At 40.7% G+C, this 19,328-nt stretch overlaps 1 protein-coding gene across 10 annotated transcripts in view; it reads left to right on the top strand.

Moving 5' to 3' along the window:
- Tenm3 (teneurin transmembrane protein 3) overlaps nucleotides 1-19,328 on the top strand; it is a 458,688-nt gene that overhangs the window by 327,854 nt on the left and 111,506 nt on the right. For all 10 annotated transcript variants that reach the window (XM_075986763.1, XM_075986764.1, XM_075986762.1 and 7 more), the window contains 5 exons: nucleotides 9,767-9,981; nucleotides 15,405-15,624; nucleotides 16,024-16,125; nucleotides 16,287-16,481; nucleotides 17,646-17,846. In XM_075986763.1, the coding sequence (XP_075842878.1) occupies nucleotides 9,767-9,981; nucleotides 15,405-15,624; nucleotides 16,024-16,125; nucleotides 16,287-16,481; nucleotides 17,646-17,846 (933 nt within the window). The remainder of the gene's footprint in view (nucleotides 1-9,766; nucleotides 9,982-15,404; nucleotides 15,625-16,023; nucleotides 16,126-16,286; nucleotides 16,482-17,645; nucleotides 17,847-19,328) is intronic.

The raw sequence follows: 19,328 nt of genomic DNA, 5'->3' as shown, positions 1-19,328 counted from the left end.
AGTGGTGAACTGGAAGTCGCCTATCCACTGTAATTCACCTTTGCTATTACAATATCTTTGAATGCTTCCGTCTCGTTATGTGCTTTAGCTATATCCATTTCATTAGCTCATTTAATTTACGGAGAATACCTACTCTATAATTTAACTGACAGAGCTAGTATTCATTAGTCTCAAAGTTACTCTCTGTCAGAAAAAAAAAAAATCTGATGTGTTTTCGAGTTCAGATTGCTACTCCGCCTTTTGTCACAGGCTCCCAGTTCTGAACTCCCATTCTGTGCCGAGACAGATCTCTACCATAGGTCAATGATTAGAATAAATTAGACATTGCTTTATATTTATTGCCTTTTCTCTGTGTGAGTCTGAAGCTAAAAAGCATTCTTGCACAGTGACTATGAAAAGTGACAAAGCCATCATACAAATCAGCACCCTTCCTCTTTGGTATATCTGATTTCAAAACACACCAATAGCCACAAGCACTCCATTTCAAACCTCGCTTTACCCTGATGGAGGTACCACAAGACAGAGAAAACCAGCAAGACTTGCATTAGGTTTACTGTGTCTTGAGTCAAAGGGGCGTCATGAGCCACAATACCTGAAGTTTGCCTTTGTCCAGCATAGGGAAGTGTTATGCCATAATACAGCCTATGCTAGGTATTAGATGCCTGGGGCATCTTGCTGTAAGACAGTATACACAGGAAGGCTGTTTAAAGTCTAGAAATAAATTCCCTAAAAGTTACCCTTTTCATCACTGGTTAGTCTTAATGATGTTCTCATGGCAGAACAATCAACACAGAGCGTAGTGACTAACAAGATGTAAGGATTCCTCCCCACAGCGATCAAGCAAGCAGTTGTGCAAATGACACAAGCCCAGAGTTCCCTACTCAAAATCACTTATGACTCTGTCTTCAAGGAGAGAGAATCTGCTCTCCTCAGAGCTCGTTCTCCAAGACTGTTCCTCCCCAATTGTAATGGCAAACACAAACTCAAGGTTGTTTGCCTATATGTCCTGCCCAATCATCTACACATTGGGGTTACCACAATTTACCCCCCCCTTTACTTTGACTAATTCGCCAGCCTGACTAGCAGGACTTGGGAAAACACATTTACCAGTCTATTGGAAAGGGCATCACAGAGACCACAGTGGAGGGATTTGTAGGTCAAGGGAAAGGAATGGGGACAGCCCCTTCTTAGAACTCTACGTGACCAGCTGTCTAGAAGCTCTCTGAACCCTTCATTTTGGGCTCTTATGGAGGCCTCAAAACATAGACACAACTGACTAAACCACTGCCATGTGGCGTCAGCTCGACCCTGTAGGTTGACAGGAAGACCTGCTCAACCCCGGGTTGATTTGGCTCCCTCCTAGAAGCGTCCTATGGCTTCAACCGAAATGAACCCAGTAGCATCTGAAGACACCGTCACTTCTGAACCTCTAAGGATCTTAGGAATTGTGTCCCCAAATGAGGAGAAATACCGAGACCCATTTCATGGTGCCCGGGTTCATGACTGTAGTTATGGGAAGGCCCTGGTCTAAAAGACTTCCACAGGCTCTCGGCTTCCATCTCTAATATTATGACACAATTGGCCTTTTTCATTTTGTATACAGAAACATCCTCACACTTACTGCTGCTCTGTCAAGCCCATTTGGTCAATCTTAGGGGTTTTGTTTGTTTTGTTTTCTTTCATTTTTGGTTTTGATTATAAATTAAAAAAATAAAAACCTCTTCCTGAAAAGATGCACCTTGTAAATTAGCTATAAGACTAATTGGACAAATTGATATGCTAATTTACATCACATCGGGCACTCATTGTCTTAGTGGGAAGAATTTGACCCCTTAAAATTGACAAAGAGAAAAAGCAACAAAGCAAAAATACCTAAAAGTTAAGCTACTTGGAACGAGTGAAACCTTAAACCCCAGAAGCCAGAGCTCAATTGCTCTTCTCGAAGCCAATATCCTTGGGCAAAGATGAAAGTATTAAGGAAAACAATTTTGGGATTGGTGCCAGTTTATTCTCACCGGGCCACCAAAGCACAGGTGTCCTCATAAAATTGCTAACATTTACTTCCATCACCAAGAGGGAACCATCACCAAAGAGTAGACAGGCTTGCCCCCAAAAGCTTCAGAGACAACAGAAGAGGTGGTTGCTAATAACAGCAAAGTGTAGCAAGAGTGTTAGATGTGTATTACCTGGACAGATTAGGCCAAATGGGAGCCGTACCCGTGTTTAGGAGGGGTGTGAACATAGCAGATTTTAGTAGGGGATAGGCAGCTGCTGTCTTCGGTCTCATGAAAGTTCTCTCAGCCCAGGCTGATACTGCAAGCCAACAACCCCAGCTGCTCTTGCCTAGGCTGTAGAGAATTGCTTGGGCAACTTACACAGAAAGTCTCAAAAGGAAGAGCAAAATGAGTCCTGGGGGATATACCTTAATCATGGAGCTCTTAAGGACCCACCATGTACAAGACCATGATTTTAATTATCCAGCACTACCCACCTACCTACCTACATACGTACATACATGTGTACATACATACATATTACATGCTTCATGTGGAAGTCAATCAAAATATAAACTTATGAGCAAGTTATGATGAAATATAAAAGGAATGAAATATGGCTTTTCTTCAAAAACTGTTCTTTACTTATAAAGTTGGTTATTCAAGGAAAAAAAATGGTAGAGCACACCTTTAATCCCAGTGCTCAGGACACAGAGACAGGTGAATAGATCTCTGTGAATTCCAGATCATCCAGAGATAAACAGTGAGATTTTTGTCTCCAAAACCATTAATTATAACTTTATACCCTTACGAATTCTATAGTATAGATTAATGAGTTAGCTTCTTACTTGAAATAAGTGAGTAGATATAAATGGTAACTTAAAACTATTTTTGTTTTGACAAAGAGCCTGGTTTCTGCTGATACAAATGACATAGTTTGGTGTTGACTGACTTCTCTGTCCCACCCAGTTCTGCAGTGGTTCAGTCCCAAAGAAACACACAGAGGTCTACATTAATTATAAACTGATTAGCCTATTAGCTCAGGCTTCTTATTAACTCTTATAACTTATATTAGCCCATAATACTGATCTGTTTTAGCCACAAGGCTTGATACCTTTTTCAGCAAGGCAGTCACATCTTGCTTGCTCTGTGTCTGGCTTCCTCTATATCTAGGTGAAGACTGTAGACTGAATCTTTCCTCTTCCCAGAATTCTCCTGTTCTCGCCCCGCCTATACTTAATGCCTGGTTGCCCCGCCTATACTTCCTGCCTGGCTACTAGCCAATCAGCGTTTTATTAAAATACAGTTGACAGGGTACAGACCATTGTCCCACAGCACTCCCTCACCCCTTTTTTCTTGTTAAAACAAGAACTCTGAATCAAATCTCCTTTGTTTAGCTTTTCTGACCATTATCCATAACAATTTGTAACCAACATTCTAAAAAAAGGCAAAGGCAAACATCCATAATCCATTTTGGGGGAATGTGGGCATAGTTTTCCAGGCTACTTCCTGCTGATTCGGGGTGCTGATTCTTCAATATGGTGAGCATTTAATTGCTCCTATACCAGCTATTCTAAAGCCTTCAGTTTGTCTTCCCTTAAAGGTCATTGTTTAACCCATATGGGTTTCTCAGTTAATCATTTTAAAGCAAGGCTGTTAGTTCCTCTGAAAGTTTGCTAGTTGCTTTGTGTTCTTGTATACCCTGAATGGCTGTTGACCTTTGTTTATAATATTTTATAATATCCTTCCCAGATACATGAGTTTGGGGGACTGCAGGAATGGTAACCTGGGTATTCCAGGTTGCTGCAATAGGTCATGGCCCCATAAATTCACTGTAATATTATGGACATGTGTCCTCAGCCTTTTTTTCTGTCCTTCTGGTCCTATACATTCAACTTACCTCATGCTTTGTTTTACTTGAGATAGTATTCCAATTCTTAGGACTTGAACATCTGCCTCTTCTGCCTCTTGAAGAGGCCAATCTGGATGCCAAGATTCTGAAGTAATGATAGTCACATCCGCACCTGTGTCTAGAATTCCCTCAACTACAATGTCTTTTATACACACTCTTAGCTTTGGTCTTTGATCATTTATAGAAGTCTGCCAAAATATATGTTTTCTATTTCCTACTAGAGTTTTTGACTCATCCTCCAAGTCTAGTGCATCATCCAGAACAGTATGGTTTTTTACAGTACGCACTGGGTTGTTTAGTTTTCCTGATGAGACATGTTCTCCACAGTAATTGGAAATGACTGGGCCTTGTTTGATATTGAGACCTACGAGAGGTCTCCCAAGGAGTTTTCCGATGGTATCTGGTTGCCTTGTCTGTCTCTTCTCAACCTACATTCATTAGTCCAATGTCAGCATTTGCCACACCTCCTACATATACCAGAAGGCTGAGTCCTCCTATTCTTGCCATTCATAGAGCAGACATTATTCCTAGAAATTCCTTGTCTACTATCCCTTCTTAGATGTCCTATTCTTCCCCAATTTGGCATTTTGGTGTCTCCTTACCATTGGAAATCATTTCCCCTACCCAAGCTTCAGTACTATAGTCAAATGTTTCAACACTCATTGTAGGCAAGATCCATTCATCTATGGGTGCTGATAACCTTTAAAGGCCCAGGGATCTTCTTACATTCTAAGTTGGCATTTTCAAAAGCCAGGATTCAATTAGTACATATCTAGCTTCAGGGTCTGTCACTCTTAATTGTACAGCCTTAGTTAATCTTTGTAAGAAGTCAGTAAAGGGTTCTCTCTGGCCCTGTTTAACTCTAATATGTGACTCAGTCCTTTTTTCCTGGTTTCTGAATCCTGTCCCAAGCATTTAAAGCTGCTGTGTTGCATAGGGACAAGATGTGTTTGTCATAAAGCGCCTGTTCAGAGCAATGACCCTCAACAAGAATTTGATCTTGGGAAGTCTCAAATCCTTTTGCTTTCCCCTGTTGTTCTAAAATTTTTGCCTCTTCTCTCCAATAACACTTCCAAAGCAGCTGAGGTCCATTTTCTAGGACTCCTGAGATCAATTGAAGCCAATCGTTTTTTCACCATTTCCCTGACAAAAGGTGAATGTAGCCCATAAGAAACTATTGCTTGTTTTATTTCTTTTAGATCACTCATACATTTTGGTTTCCATGCATATTCTTTGACTACCTTAGGGTACTTTGTGCCAGATGGTCTTTCTGTGGAAATTACCGGATATGCAGTTGAAACTCTGTAAGTCATCCCAGGGTCTGGAACGTACTAATGAGGCTAAATCATGTCCTTGTACCTTCTGTCCCTGCTCATCAATTTCACTAAATTCCTCAATGTTTTCAAATCTTTTTACTACTGCCTTAAAGTCTGAATCTCCTGTCCAGTGTTCTGTTCTAAAGTATGAAACTTGTCCAGTAAAGATAATGTCTCATCCTTGGACATATCATAACTTTTCAACAGATTTTGATAGATTTAACAGCAAAAATTCTTTCAGATAATTTTGTCAGATTGATGCTATCTTTCTTCATAGTATTAAATCAATTTTAATGAGATAATATTGAAAACAAAGCTAATTCCTAGAATCAAATAAAGGGAAGGAAATAAGCATAAGTCTTGCACAATGCCTTCCATAATATAAACAAAATAATTATTGAACTCCTGGATGTTATCAGTCATTTTTTTGTAGTTTTTCAGATCTTACCTGTTGTTAAGTAATTACAATGAATTGGAGTAGGTGTAATAACCGCTATGAACCAGCAGATGTCGCAGTTGCAGCCACATGGCCAAGAGACACTAAGCAGCAGCGAACAGCACGTGTTGCTTACTTAGATCCTGAAAATTATGCTTTGTTTAACAGACTAAGAGCAGTTATTAAGGTGATCAAATGATTCCAAGAGTTGGAGCCCAGGGGGAAAAAAGAAAAGCCAAAATTTTCTGTCAGTGCGAGTTGCAGATTATGTACCCCATGGGGGATCACAGGCAGCAGTGCGTGGGCTGGTGTGTAATGAAATGCACAGAGAGGCAGCATGTGGGTTGCTAGCCGGGGAGCACTGAGCAGCGGCATGCTGCCTCTGAGGGCCAGCCAGAGCCACGGGTGGGTAGGAGAGTCAGTGCCCAAGGCGCCACATGGCTGGCCAACTGATCCCAAAAAGAGTGGACTGGTCCTCAGGTTCAGGAGCCAGATGATGGTGGAAGTTACAAAATAATCCCACACTAGTTCAGAATTATGTATAATAAGGAGTTATTTATTTAGGGGTAGACGCACAGATCACGGTCCTAGATCACAGTCCTCTGCACAAACGGGGAATAGGAACAGAGTCTAGCAGTGGAAGCAAGAACCAGAAGAAGAGAGCGAGCACAAGCTTTACAGCTTCATTTATAGTATAAGAGACTTCACCCAAGTGGGCTGGTATCTTAAAGGCTATTGGCTCTCACAGTGGTTTGGAAATTTGAATCATTTCATCACATACTTTGGACACATTCTTTACTTCTGGACCTTAACTTCCTTGTCTCAAAGTATCGAGCTCATGGGGTTGTTTTAAAGTTTAATACAAACAACATACCTGCCATAGGTGTTCAGAGAGACTAATGCTGTTGTCCTCCAGCATCCGAACTCTTCACCAACACTAGTTCTAGGCAAACACTGGGTTTGCAAAAGCTGTCTATGTATATTAAAAGAGTCACTGAGTAAAGCAATATATCTGTCTAAATAAGAAGCAAAACATTTCCAGCATAGAGATGATTTTATTCTCTTTTCATTTAACTGTGTGCTCTAATTCCACTCCAGTGAATGTCTGTCATAATAGGATAACATTATATGGAAGGTGCATGGTTTATGATCTAAGTGGTCATATATGAAAATTCAAAATGATTACTGTGGTGCAATTTTGATATTTCCTTATCGTATTTTATAATACTAACTGGTTTGAGAAAAATAGACCTTATTGCTTAAGCATTATTAACTACTAGAGTATGAACACTGAGAAAGAACCACACGGAGTTGTAAGTAATGTTGTTGTATTAGACTGTCTTGGATAACACCTCTCTGCACCATGCCTGGGCTACTATGGCTGCATTCCCATTCTCTTCTCCATCTCCAGGCTTCCTGCTCTGTGGCACTTGAATGCTCCTCCAACAATGACTCCATTTTGCCTTTAACCTGCTTGAACCTATGACGGGTCTCCATTTAGTGATAGCTGTCCTTTGCAACTGATGGTATAGGTGCTACTGTAGGATATAATAGTCCGGATAAAAAACAATCCTGACATTTACTAGAATATACTCTCCCTCAAACTTCACAAGTATCCGTAAGAGTGAATCTGTTGTGGATTGCTTCACATCCTCTCGGCAATCAGCTGGTATCTGTCTGTCTTACTCGTCTACGACTGTGGGGCACATTTCCATTTCCTAGTAATCCTAAATCTGTTTCTTAGATGCAGAGAAGGGAAGAAGGAAGGTGATGAGTGGGGTGATGGGTGGGGAAGAAACACAAGAACATGTGTGCGTTGGAGTCCATCTATATAATTACACTATTATATAATTCTTCAAGCCTCTGTTTCTAAACTACAACAGAATAGACATAATAGTAAATGTATGTATCTTCAAGAAAAGGTATAATATTGATCATGAATGGAATGCAAATGAAAAGTATTTCCAGAGCAGAAACACCGACTCTATGGGTGTAAATATCATGTGAGCAGGAACACTAACTTGACTACACCTCACAGTACTTCAGACGTCATGTGGCCATCACCCTTTTCCAGAGGAGGTTTTGTGTCCGAGGTTTTGGTCTCTTCCTGCAGGTCTCTCAGCCTCTGACACAGCCAAGATTCAAACCCAGATTGTTGTTAGATTTCAAAACTTCTCTTGCACACGCATCCGAACACCTGCCCTTTCCATAAGCATTTTTAAAATTGTGATACTTGTCGTAACTCAGATATTTTATTGTATTGGTTGGATTCTCTAAAGGAAAAGAACCAATAGAATGAGTATATATTAAAAGGTTATATAGACTGACTCACACAAAGTAATCAGGTTGGTCCCAACAATAATGGCCATCTTCACACTGGAGGGGCCAACAACTCGCTAGCTGCTCAACTCATGAGTTTGGTGGTCCCTCAACAGTCCCAGTCTTGCACTGAAGACATGAAAGCCCCTAATCTTCAGTCTACATTAGATTCCCAAAGATCTGGGTTCTGATAGTGGGGGCAGTGGCAACAGAACACATAAACTGACCAGGATGAGAGCAAGCAAACATGCCAGAGTAAAGCTTTTTTATCCAGGCTGCCACAAGGAAGGTGCCACCGACACATAGGGTAGATCTTCCACCACTTCGAATAACCTAGTCAAGAAAATTCTTCACAGGTGTGCCATGCAGCTTGCCTTTTAATTGACTGCAGAAGGAGTCAAGGTGCCAACAAAAACTAGTCCTAACACTTAACCTACCTGTCCTTCCAAGTCCAGCTTCCAGTGTCATGGCCTGCCCCTGACCCATAACAAGAAGCTCTAGATTGTTACTTAGTTCATTGGTTTGGACAGATCATCTCCTCAACCAAGCAATTAGCTCGGTGAAGACGAAGCTGTTTAAGATAGAGTGAATAGTTCCTAAACGGCTGCTCTTTGGTTTGTGTTTCTTATTACTATGTCAGCATTCTGTCCCTCGCAGACTCTTAATAAAGTGAGTGCAATATTAACAAGTCATCACAGACAGAAGGCTCTCTCCCCTCTTTAGGATAGAACATAATTCTCAGATTTGAGATTAAATCTCAAAAATTTTTGAATTAACAAGTTCTCTGGAGGCTAGTTCCAGTTTAATGAATAAAAGGAAAAGGAATGGTAAGTCAACTTTTTAGCAAGTTAAAAGAGTTGGATTTGATAGAGGATAATTTGCCTTCTGTCTCCTCAGCTTTCCAGGGCCCTTTCCTTTTTGCTTCTTCTTGCAGTAAATTGTGAAACCCCTTCTTGTCACCAGGAGGGTCCCTAAGAAAGGACCTCGGCGAAGAGGTGAAGGGGAACACCAACCCTGAAAAACAGCCTTGGAACTTGAACCTGGCCATGGTGCTAGGAGATAGCAGGGATTCTCGGAGGGCAGAGGGTTTGTTTGATTGTTTATTTGTTTTCCCCTGAGGATTGAAGCTCCCTCAGGAAGGATGGAACAGTGTGCCCACTTGTACTCATGATGGGTCAAGAAATAGGAAGTTTTGTGATAGCCGACTTTAAAACTTCAGAGAATATAGCCCTCCCCCTCTTTTCCTCTATTTCTTGATGCCCACTACCCCTTCTCACCTCTTCTGACTTGTGATTTTTTTTCTGGCGTATGACTTAAAGAGGACTACGTGAATTGATAACATTGATTGGTTGCTTAAAGATTGGTTTGGAAATCTCTGTAATCCATCCTGCCTTAATTCACACTCTGCAGAATTATGACATGGTTAGAGTATCCAGTAAGCACCAGACAAAATCTCTTCCAAGAAATAACAAGGCGTATAATTTATAAGACATTTCTATTTCAAATAAGTGAGAAACACCATCGGTGTGGAAATAACTTCAGTGATTACCATACCTTGGGGGAAGTCGGAGAATTTTGACATAAGTGTCTTAAAGAATTTTAGATAAGAGACAGTTAAAAAAAAAGTCATCACGAAACAAACAAACCAACAAAAAAGTTCTTAAAGTAAAAACAAGGGAGTATCTCACGTATCAGAAGGATTCCTGACCAGTAAGGGGAAATAACTTTTTGAAAGGAAACCCTGTTATTTTAATATTTTGTTCTTCATCACTGGGTCTCTCACATTCAGGAAAATTAGGTGGATTTACCCATGAAAATAACACCATAGATTCCGGAGAACTTGATATTGGCCGGAGAGCAATTCAAGAGGTTCCCCCCGGGGTCTTCTGGAGATCGCAACTCTTTATTGACCAGCCACAGTTTCTTAAGTTCAACATCTCTCTTCAGAAGGATGCGTTGATCGGAGTATATGGCCGCAAAGGCTTACCACCTTCCCATACGCAGGTGAGAGCGGGGGGATTGGCATCAGGAAGATGCGGGCTTACCACCTTCCCATACGCAGGTGAGAGCGGGGGTTGGCATCAGTAGGATGCGGGCTCCTGGTTTGCGTTTCCTAGATGTTACTCTAACCCAGAAACTCAGCTGTAAGGTGAAGCCATCACTTCCAAGTGAATCTTTTGAAATAGAAGTTTGAAGCTCCTGCTTGTTTGAGACATCTGAATCACGAAGAGGAAAGGGGGCCTGGTTTGCATTGCTAATGATTGGTAAAAATGGCTAAATGTGTCTGAGGAACTTGATGAGCATTGGGCATCAGCTGAATATCTAGCACACTGTTGATTCTCCAGGATGCTGTTTTCATTTCAGATGCTTTTATACCTTGCATATCACAGAGGCATACCTATTCATCTTAAATCTATTGATATTCGGTTAAAGCAATTTTTGAAATGGCAGGTTAATTTTTAGTGAAAAAATTATGGAAACACAAGCATAACAAATATGATAGTTATAAACTTTGTCAATTCTAATCATCGTGTGTCTTTGGAAATAAAGGAAGAGTAAGATGAATAGTTGATGGTTCACGGAAAACCAAGCATGATGGAGTCAGTGTGGTCCTCAGACTACTGAATCTAAAGCATTTTAAAGTCAATTCTTTGCCTGAAAATACCCCCACTATAACAGCCACAGCTGGAGAGCCATTATCAAATGTCCACAGTTGAGCCAGAAACTAGCTGCACAGACTCTGAAGGCTGAGGCAGAAGAATGATGAGTTCAAACTAGCCTAGGCAACTTAGTGAGATAAATTACAAAGTAAAAAAAAAAAAATAGACTCAGAATATGACCCCATCGGGGAGCACTTGCCTGCAGTCTTTGAGGCCATGACATCCTAAATTCAATACCATCTCCCACAAAATAATAAAGTCAGTAATGCTGAGTCATGGTGTATGTGTTTGGAAAATGTGATTGTTGTTATTTAAAACAGGTCTCATGGGGGATGAGATGTGGTAGAGGAGGCCCCAAGTTTCAATCTCTGTCCCCAGGAGAAAAAAAAATGTTCCATAATGTCTAAGAGGAAAATATCTGAATTATCTACTATATAATTGGAAGAGAAACTTATCCAAGATATATTCTGCTAGTAATTGGAGGAATTAAAAATCATACTAACTAGTTCGTACATGCTTAGAGGAGCTCGACATATTTTATAATAAATTTATCTCCTCGTGGGATTTCATATTTTTTCTCTTTCCATTTATAGAAAGGCCAAGATTTTTGTACAAACTTTATATCCTGTGACCTTATAAGAAATTATTTTCTATAATCTTAGAGTATGAACTATGAATTATTAGCCAAATACTAATAAAAAAGCCACAACGCGAAAGAAATACTGTAATTCTAGAAATGCTTTCTAAAAGATCTAATTTTTGACTAGTACATTACAGTATAGGCTCATATCTGGGATGTCAAAGTAAAGGCCTTGGTTCCTTCTGGGACAAACACTTGTTGTGATGTACATGTCTCTGATTCGAAGCTTTAAAATTGCCCCTGGTGTGATACTGACTTTAAACCTCTGAAGAAAAACGACAGACACCAAAACATGGAGAGCGAGAGCCATCCCATATGCATGGACTGCGAGACTTAATATTATGAAAATGCTGGGTTTTATCCAGAGCTGTTTGCATATTCGGTGCAATCCCCATCATAGCCCCATCTCAGTTTCCACAGAGATAGAAAAAGCTGAAAGTGACTCGCTCGAACTCCAATTACTACAGATAGCATTTCCATGAATAGTTCAGGAAGATACAGACAGCTCTCTCCGCGGAAACTCCATGGGCAATGAAATTCTTTTTCTCCAGCTCAAGAAAGAGTGCTCTAAATTATGCACACCCGTGAATGTGCAACTTCAAGTGTCCTGAGGCTAATTGCAGATGAAGCACACGTGTTGTGTCCTGGCGTGGTGGTTCACGCGCTTGAGAATTAGAAGCTAAGGGGATGTCAGATAAAGTTCAAGGCCAGCCTGTTCTACGGGTAGCAAGTTCCAAGCAAGCCAGGGTTGTTTTTTGAAAAGCGTGTACTGTGTTGTGCGCTTATAAACATTTGTTTAAGAATGTATATATAGATGGATTTTTGCATGAGATGCATTAACACACAAAATTAGGGGAATGAGAAACGCAGCTTCACCTTTCTTACAATCGCACCATTATTTCAGCACAGTGCCCATACCCTTCCTTCTTTTCTACCACAGTGTATGTATTTGTGTAGGGTATGCTTTTTCTTAAGCCTTAGTTATTAGAGTTCCTTCCTCTGGCTTATTCAAGATCAGCAGAGCAAACAGCTGTTTCTAAGTTCACTGTTTAAACATGAGATATGCTATAAAGCAGCCCGGATTGAACATTTCTCTGTTCCTGGGGAACATTAAATAAATCAACCTGAAATAATTAAAATTGGCCAGCCCCTCAGAATAGTCACTTGAGTTTTGAAAGTCAAAGTCTTTGGGACCCTTTATAAAACTGTCCATTTGACCGTTGCCAAGGAACCAATTGACTTTCTTCTCCCTGGTGGCCGGTTTATTCTCCTGGACAGTTGGAAGCCTAAGGAAGCAGTTCTGAGCTCTGCAGCTCCTGTACTATGTGTGGTGTGTTAGTGCGTTTGCCTGAAGGCTGTTTCAGAAAAAGGGGGCAGAAACCTGTGGTCTAAACTCCCTTACCACTTTCTGGTTTTATGCTGTACGTGACCTTGTATGAGTAACTTAACTTCTCCAAGGCTCAGCGTCTGTTGGTAAAATGAGAGACTCGAATTGGTAGATTTCTAAAACTTTTTCCTCTGCTGTGTTTCGGTGATAGACAAGTTTCTGCCACCATCAGAAACTTGGAGCGAAGTTTTTTTAAGCCTGGGTATGATGGCATATCCTTATCATGCCAGCACCTGAGAGACAAGGCAAGAGGTTTGATAGTTAAAGGCCACAAGGTCTATAAGACAGGACTAGCTGCCCCCCTAAAAAAAGCAAAAGTTGATTGAAGACATCGCCAAGATTCTGAGTTCCCACAACTTAATAGCAGAAAGAATTAAACAGCTGGATAGATAAAACAGCTGGACAGACAGTCTTAGCTTTTCAGAAGTAAACTACCAAGATATCAGGAAAAAAAAGAGTATTTGCATTTTTACATAGCTGATTAAAATAGTAAACCACTGAAAAGAACCATAGGAAACCTTTTCTTCTACGGATTTTACACAGCACCTTGTTAATACACTGAGGTTCAAAGCCACTTGAGAAAGACCTTTAAAGTATATGACATGTATCCATGTGTGTATATAACACCTGTGTATATAACACACACACAATAAATATTTATTAGTGATAGCATAAGAAGGTAACATCATGAGAAAATTTTCCTTAAAGGGAATAGAAATAGTTGCAATTTAGTGAGATCCACAGGCTGTGTAGATGTTGTCTCTGACAGCTCTCCAGAGTTTGAGACTGAAGAATTAGTCCAAAGCATTTCACACTGAAAAAGGCATAAGATCTTAAGACCCCTCCTCACAAAAGTCAGTCCCTCTACAGTTCCCGTGCATGCGCAGAGCAAAGCTCAGACTTGCCCGTATACGATCGCATTACGCCTGAAGAACGAGCCATTTGATTTGGATGGAGATGGTTACAGTATGAAGAACATAATTCCCTTCAGGTGTTTTGATTCACTCTCCTGACGACAGCTGTGGCATGCCATGACAACAGCCTTGATCTGGTAGATGGCTAGAAGCCATCAGCCACTTCACGGTTCCCGCCCCTCTGGAGTTCCATTGTCGTTCAGGTCTGGTACAAATGCCCACCACTGTGTTGGCAGTGGTGACCAACTGTAGATTTGAAAGACCAGTTAAAACTCCAACTGTTCTACCCTTTCCATTTTCAGTTACTGTATGGAATGTTAGAAGAGGAAAGTGCCTGTATTGGGCCACAAAAGGAAACTTTTTTCTCGCTTTTTGCCATGATAATATAAATATTTAAATCCAATAGGAAATGGAGATGACTTATTTGAAGTGGGGACACCCTTAAAATTTTGACGGTGTTCTCCTCTAACCATGAGAGAATAAAATTCCAGTAACTTTTAACAAATAGCTGGAGAAATCATTATTTTCATCCTTGTAAGGAAATTTAAAATTTTTGAGTGCTAATGAAGTTAGCATATATTTTGCATCTGTTTTTCATATTACTAACCAAAGAACAAAAATGCTTTTATGCAAATATTTCAATAAGTCCTATACTGAGTCACATATTAAATTCTCTTACTGCAAGAGTAGATGTCTGTGGTCTGCACAGTGGCAGACTATTTAAATATAATTCCCAGAAATTCCAACAACTAATTTTATTTTTATTTGACTGGATTAAGAAAACCATATAAGAATTTTTTCCTCCAGTAACCATTGTATTTAAAAAAATCACATATATTCGTGAGCTTTTCCAGTAGCTGTGTCTCAAGAGTAAAATGAAACTGGACAAGTGTATAGCAGCAATGCACTTTTTAAGGAAGTTATTAGCTAAAAGGCTTATTAAAAACAACGCTGGAGTCTTTTTGGTATCTTCCAAATTCACTGGCCTTTGTTAAGAAAAGTTTACTCTATTGTTGTCAATAATACTCTAGTTTAAATTCTCCGGCTCATTTCCTTTAACCTCCAATGTCTGTGATTAATAACTGTAGAAACAAAAGGTAGCTTCAAGGATGGCTGCCATCATGTCCCTAACTCTACATGCTGTTTCTCCATCCCAAGCCCATCTGTTAATCAGTTTATTCACTTTGACAAAGACTATAAAGGCACTTCATTAAGTATGTGTAAGCTGACCATGTTCGTGTAAAAATTCTACGAAAGTTCAGATGGTTGCGTTAGCCAGGAAAAGAATGTGGTGCCTTGGTGGGAATAACCCCGGCTCTGCAGCGTGGCACACCCGAGGTCATAGACCAACTGTACCACCGCCCAGATGGAGGTCCTCCTGCACCTCCGAATTGCATTCATTCAAGAGTAGCAATGAATGATTTTCCCGAAGAGCTGCTTCCAGGATTAAGAATAATCCCAGTGCAGGCTAAACCACAGTAGTTGCTATACATAAGCATCAAGCAGGAGTAGATCTTAAGCCATTCGTGGTCTGAGTAAACTCACAGAGATTTCATGTTCATATCCCCATACTGCCAAAATTCACCAAACTTGTTATTCGTTAGGAGAACTGAATTTGGAAGGCTCAGAAGGAAGAGGACGATCATTTCAGCTTAAATACGAGGGGAGGCAGCAGGTGGTCCTCATCCTCAGATATCATGCCTGGACTTGCCAACCCAGAACTTCTTGCTCACACTGTATTTAATTGCAAAACAGAAAAGCTTGAAGCAGCAGCAATACACGTGTTGTTTCTGGCCACTAACCGCTTCCCTTACCCTCACCTCCAGTACGACTTTGTGGAGCTCCTGGACGGCAGCCGCTTAATAGCAAGAGAGCAGCGGAATCTGGTGGATTCCGAAAGAGCTGAGAGAGCCGGGCGGCAGGCAAGATCCGTCAGCCTGCACGAGGCTGGCTTCATCCAGTACTTGGATTCTGGAATCTGGCATCTGGCTTTTTATAATGATGGGAAAAATCCAGAGCCAGTGTCTTTTAACACCATCGTTATAGGTAAGAGTCCTCATCGACACATCCTTTCCCACCTACTGCCTGAACTCAAATTAGCGTGGTTCCTAGGTGATGACGTATATGTAAAGTGCACTGTTTTTGCGTTGTTCATTTGTGAATATACAGCAAGCACTGAAGCTCTGTAAGATATAAACTACTGTGGGGGAGAGAACGCTTTAAAAACCTGCATTGAAAGCATCACTGCTTTAGGTCACTCTGCAGATACCTTATATTTATATATGTTATTTATATTATATTTATATATTATATATTATTTATTCATCGATTTGAGGGTCATGGAGTGTGCTATGCGTAGCTGCATCACCATCTAACTAACGCGAAAAGAATGACCACTTCTGAGAGAGGCAGGCACCTCACAAATGCTCCCTCTGTCTTCTTCAGAGTCTGTGGTGGAATGCCCCCGAAATTGCCATGGAAATGGAGAGTGTGTTTCTGGAACTTGCCATTGTTTCCCAGGGTTTCTGGGCCCGGATTGTTCAAGAGGTACGCAAGCTGGATTCTCTTCTTAAGCCGGTGTAAATAAGCTGTAGAAACCCATGCAACACGGGAGGAGAAGGGGGGGTGGGAACGGCCCCTCACTTGTTCCGCGGGAGGCTCAACGGAAACGGTGGCCGCTGATCCTTCTGTCGTGTGTCATTTCACAGCCGCCTGTCCCGTGCTCTGTAGTGGCAATGGGCAGTACTCCAAGGGCCGCTGCCTGTGCTTCAGTGGCTGGAAGGGCACCGAGTGTGATGTCCCGACGACCCAATGCATTGACCCGCAGTGTGGGGGTCGTGGGATTTGCATCATGGGCTCTTGCGCTTGCAACTCGGGATACAAAGGAGAAAACTGTGAAGAAGGTAAACATGTCAATATTTACCGAATCCTATTGTTATTGCCATAAAGAAAGAGATTAAATCTGTAATCTTCAGTTTGGCAAATGAATCTCTCTTTCACATGCTTCTTTATGAAAGCAATTTTATCTCCATAGTTATGAATGCATTGTTTTTTTAATGCTCTGACTAATAAAAAGAACGAATACCAAAAAACCCTTTTGCTCTGTTTCTGTAGTTTGAGTAATTCTACTTTTATCTTTTTTATTCATTTATTTATTTATTTGACTTCGAGAAAGCAAGCAAGGACTTGTGCCTTGAAACCCAACAAAAGACTGACTTGCTGATGTTACTTTTTAGCTTTGTACATTGACGCTGACTTCTTTGGCATCTCTAGAAAGAAAAAACAATTGAATGTAATGTAATGAATAAGAACAACACTGTGGGTTTGTGGAATTCTGCCATCACTGTATGTGATGTTGAGAATGGAGCTACTTTACTATACTGTAAAGTGCAGTTACACTGGAGTTTTGGTTTTGGGTTTTTTGTTGTTGTTGTTGTTGTTGGGTTTGGTTTTTTTTTTCGGTAAACAAAAAAAAAAGGCACCATTTCCGTTCTCCAATCAAATTGATTTTATTGATCTGAACTCACAAAGTAATGCAATTAAGTCCCTGGAATTAAATTTTCAGGCCATTGACCGTACAAGTGTAAAGTTTTATTGAGTCAAATTGCTAAATTAAATCTCATCATCTAAAGCACATTAAAGTGAATTAAGAAGGATAGAGTGTGCAACTCATTTATTTCTGGAACAATTTGAGGCTCCCGTGCAGCTGTCAGTGCTCAGTGGTCATGGAGCAGGTCAGGATGTACAGGGTCTGCTCTTGAAAAGGCAGGAGTTCTGACTGCTTAGGCAGAACCCAGAGCAATTGCCTGAAGCCCCAAGAGCAAGTCTGAACCATGAAAGACAAATCCTTGCAAGGGTCTCAGTTACCTAAATAACATCAGGTTGGTTCTTAATGTGTGGCTGGATTACAGCCCTCTGCTTTTTCAGAAATGAGCTCTTAGGAATGGTGGGTGGGTGGATGTTCGATTGACTAAAACATTCGCATGGACTAAGAGTTGAGTCTTTAGCCTGCATGTACTATGGTCCCGTTTAGCTTGACTAAAACGGTTCTCATCTTTTGACACCAGCGGACTGTCTAGACCCTGGATGTTCTAATCATGGGGTGTGTATCCATGGGGAGTGTCACTGCAATCCAGGATGGGGTGGCAGCAACTGTGAGATACTGAAGACCATGTGTCCAGACCAGTGCTCAGGCCATGGGACATACCTTCAAGAAAGTGGTTCCTGCACTTGTGACCCAAACTGGACTGGCCCCGACTGCTCAAATGGTGAGGCTACCTAATGTGAATATTTATAGTAATTTACTTAAGATTTGGAATAGTTGACTTTCTTAACCTTAATAAGAAACTTTATCAATAGCAATAAATACAATGGTTTTATTTTTATTGAACTATATATTTTTATCTGCTCCACTCCCTTCCTCCCCCTCACCTTCTGCCCTCTCCCATGATCCCCATGCTCCCAATTTACTCAGAAAATCTTTTCATTTTCTACTTCCCATGTAGATTGGATGGGATATTTGACTTTCAAAAGCACACTTTGGTAAACTTAATTATGTAATCAACTGGGGTTTTTTTAGAATATAAATGATCCAAGCAATGAAGTAGTTATTCTTTATAAGAAGAAAATAAGCTAAAACAATAATAAATAAATAGAAGGAAATAAGCTCAGGTAATTTATTATGAAAGATTCTCTCTTCTCAATGAATAAGAAAAATGTGGTACATTTACACAATGGAGTACTACACAGCAGAAAAAAAATAATGACATCTTGGAATTTGTAGGCAAATGGATAGATCCAGAAAACATTATATTATGTGAAGTAACCCACACCCAGAAAGACAAATACAATATGTACTCACTCGTGAATGGCTTTTAGATATAAAGCAACGAAAAATCAGCCTACAATTCACAATCCCAGAGAACCTAGACAACAGTGAGGACCCTAAGAGAGACATAAATGGATCTAAACTACATGGGAAGTAGAAAAAGACAAGATCTCCTGAATAAATTGGGAGCCTGGGGATCATGGGAGATGATAGAAGAGGAGGGGGGAGGAAGGGAGGAGAGCAGGGGAAAATATATAGCTCAATAAAAACAATTTTAGAAATTCTTCTCTAGTATTGGAGAGGAGTGCCTTTTATCTGCATGGGACAGCCCTATCTTTAGTCTCCCTGGATGGAAATACTGATTTGCACCAAAATCTGTATGTCTGTCTCCAGCTTGCAGATGGAAGCCCCGTTAGGAGTAGGTGGTTGGCGTAGTTGAAACAGGGCCTCGTGTAGCCCGAGCTGGCCTCAGATTTACTGCATAAGAGAAAGTGACCTTGTGCTCACAATCCAGTCTCCATCTGGGACATGGGTATGTGCCAGCAAGCCCAGAAATGCGGGCACTTTTTACCATGGACGGATAATCCGCAGCTTCAAACAATCAAACTTATCTGACAGGGAACCCGGTCTGCTCTTCGGGCTGATGAGAGAGGGGGAGTTGGTTGGGGGAGGGGGAGGGATATGGGAGGCGGTGGCGGGGAAGAGACAGAAATCTTTAATTAATAAATAATAAAATAAAAAATAAAAAAAACAAACTTATCTGACAACAGAAGGCTAAACATGATCACACTAAAGAGTATGTGTGTGACTATTATATGCACTAGTTCAACGTGGATTTTAAATTATGATTATAAGGGAATGACAGTAATATTATCCACTAGTATGCAGACATTTGCACATATTCGGACATTGCTGAAATGGA

The sequence above is a fragment of the Microtus pennsylvanicus genome, chromosome 9, assembly GCF_037038515.1.
Source record: "Microtus pennsylvanicus isolate mMicPen1 chromosome 9, mMicPen1.hap1, whole genome shotgun sequence".
NCBI lineage: Eukaryota > Metazoa > Chordata > Mammalia > Rodentia > Cricetidae > Microtus > Microtus pennsylvanicus.
Note: the sequence above shows the minus strand (reverse complement) of the source record. Positions and strands in the feature narration are given on the sequence as shown.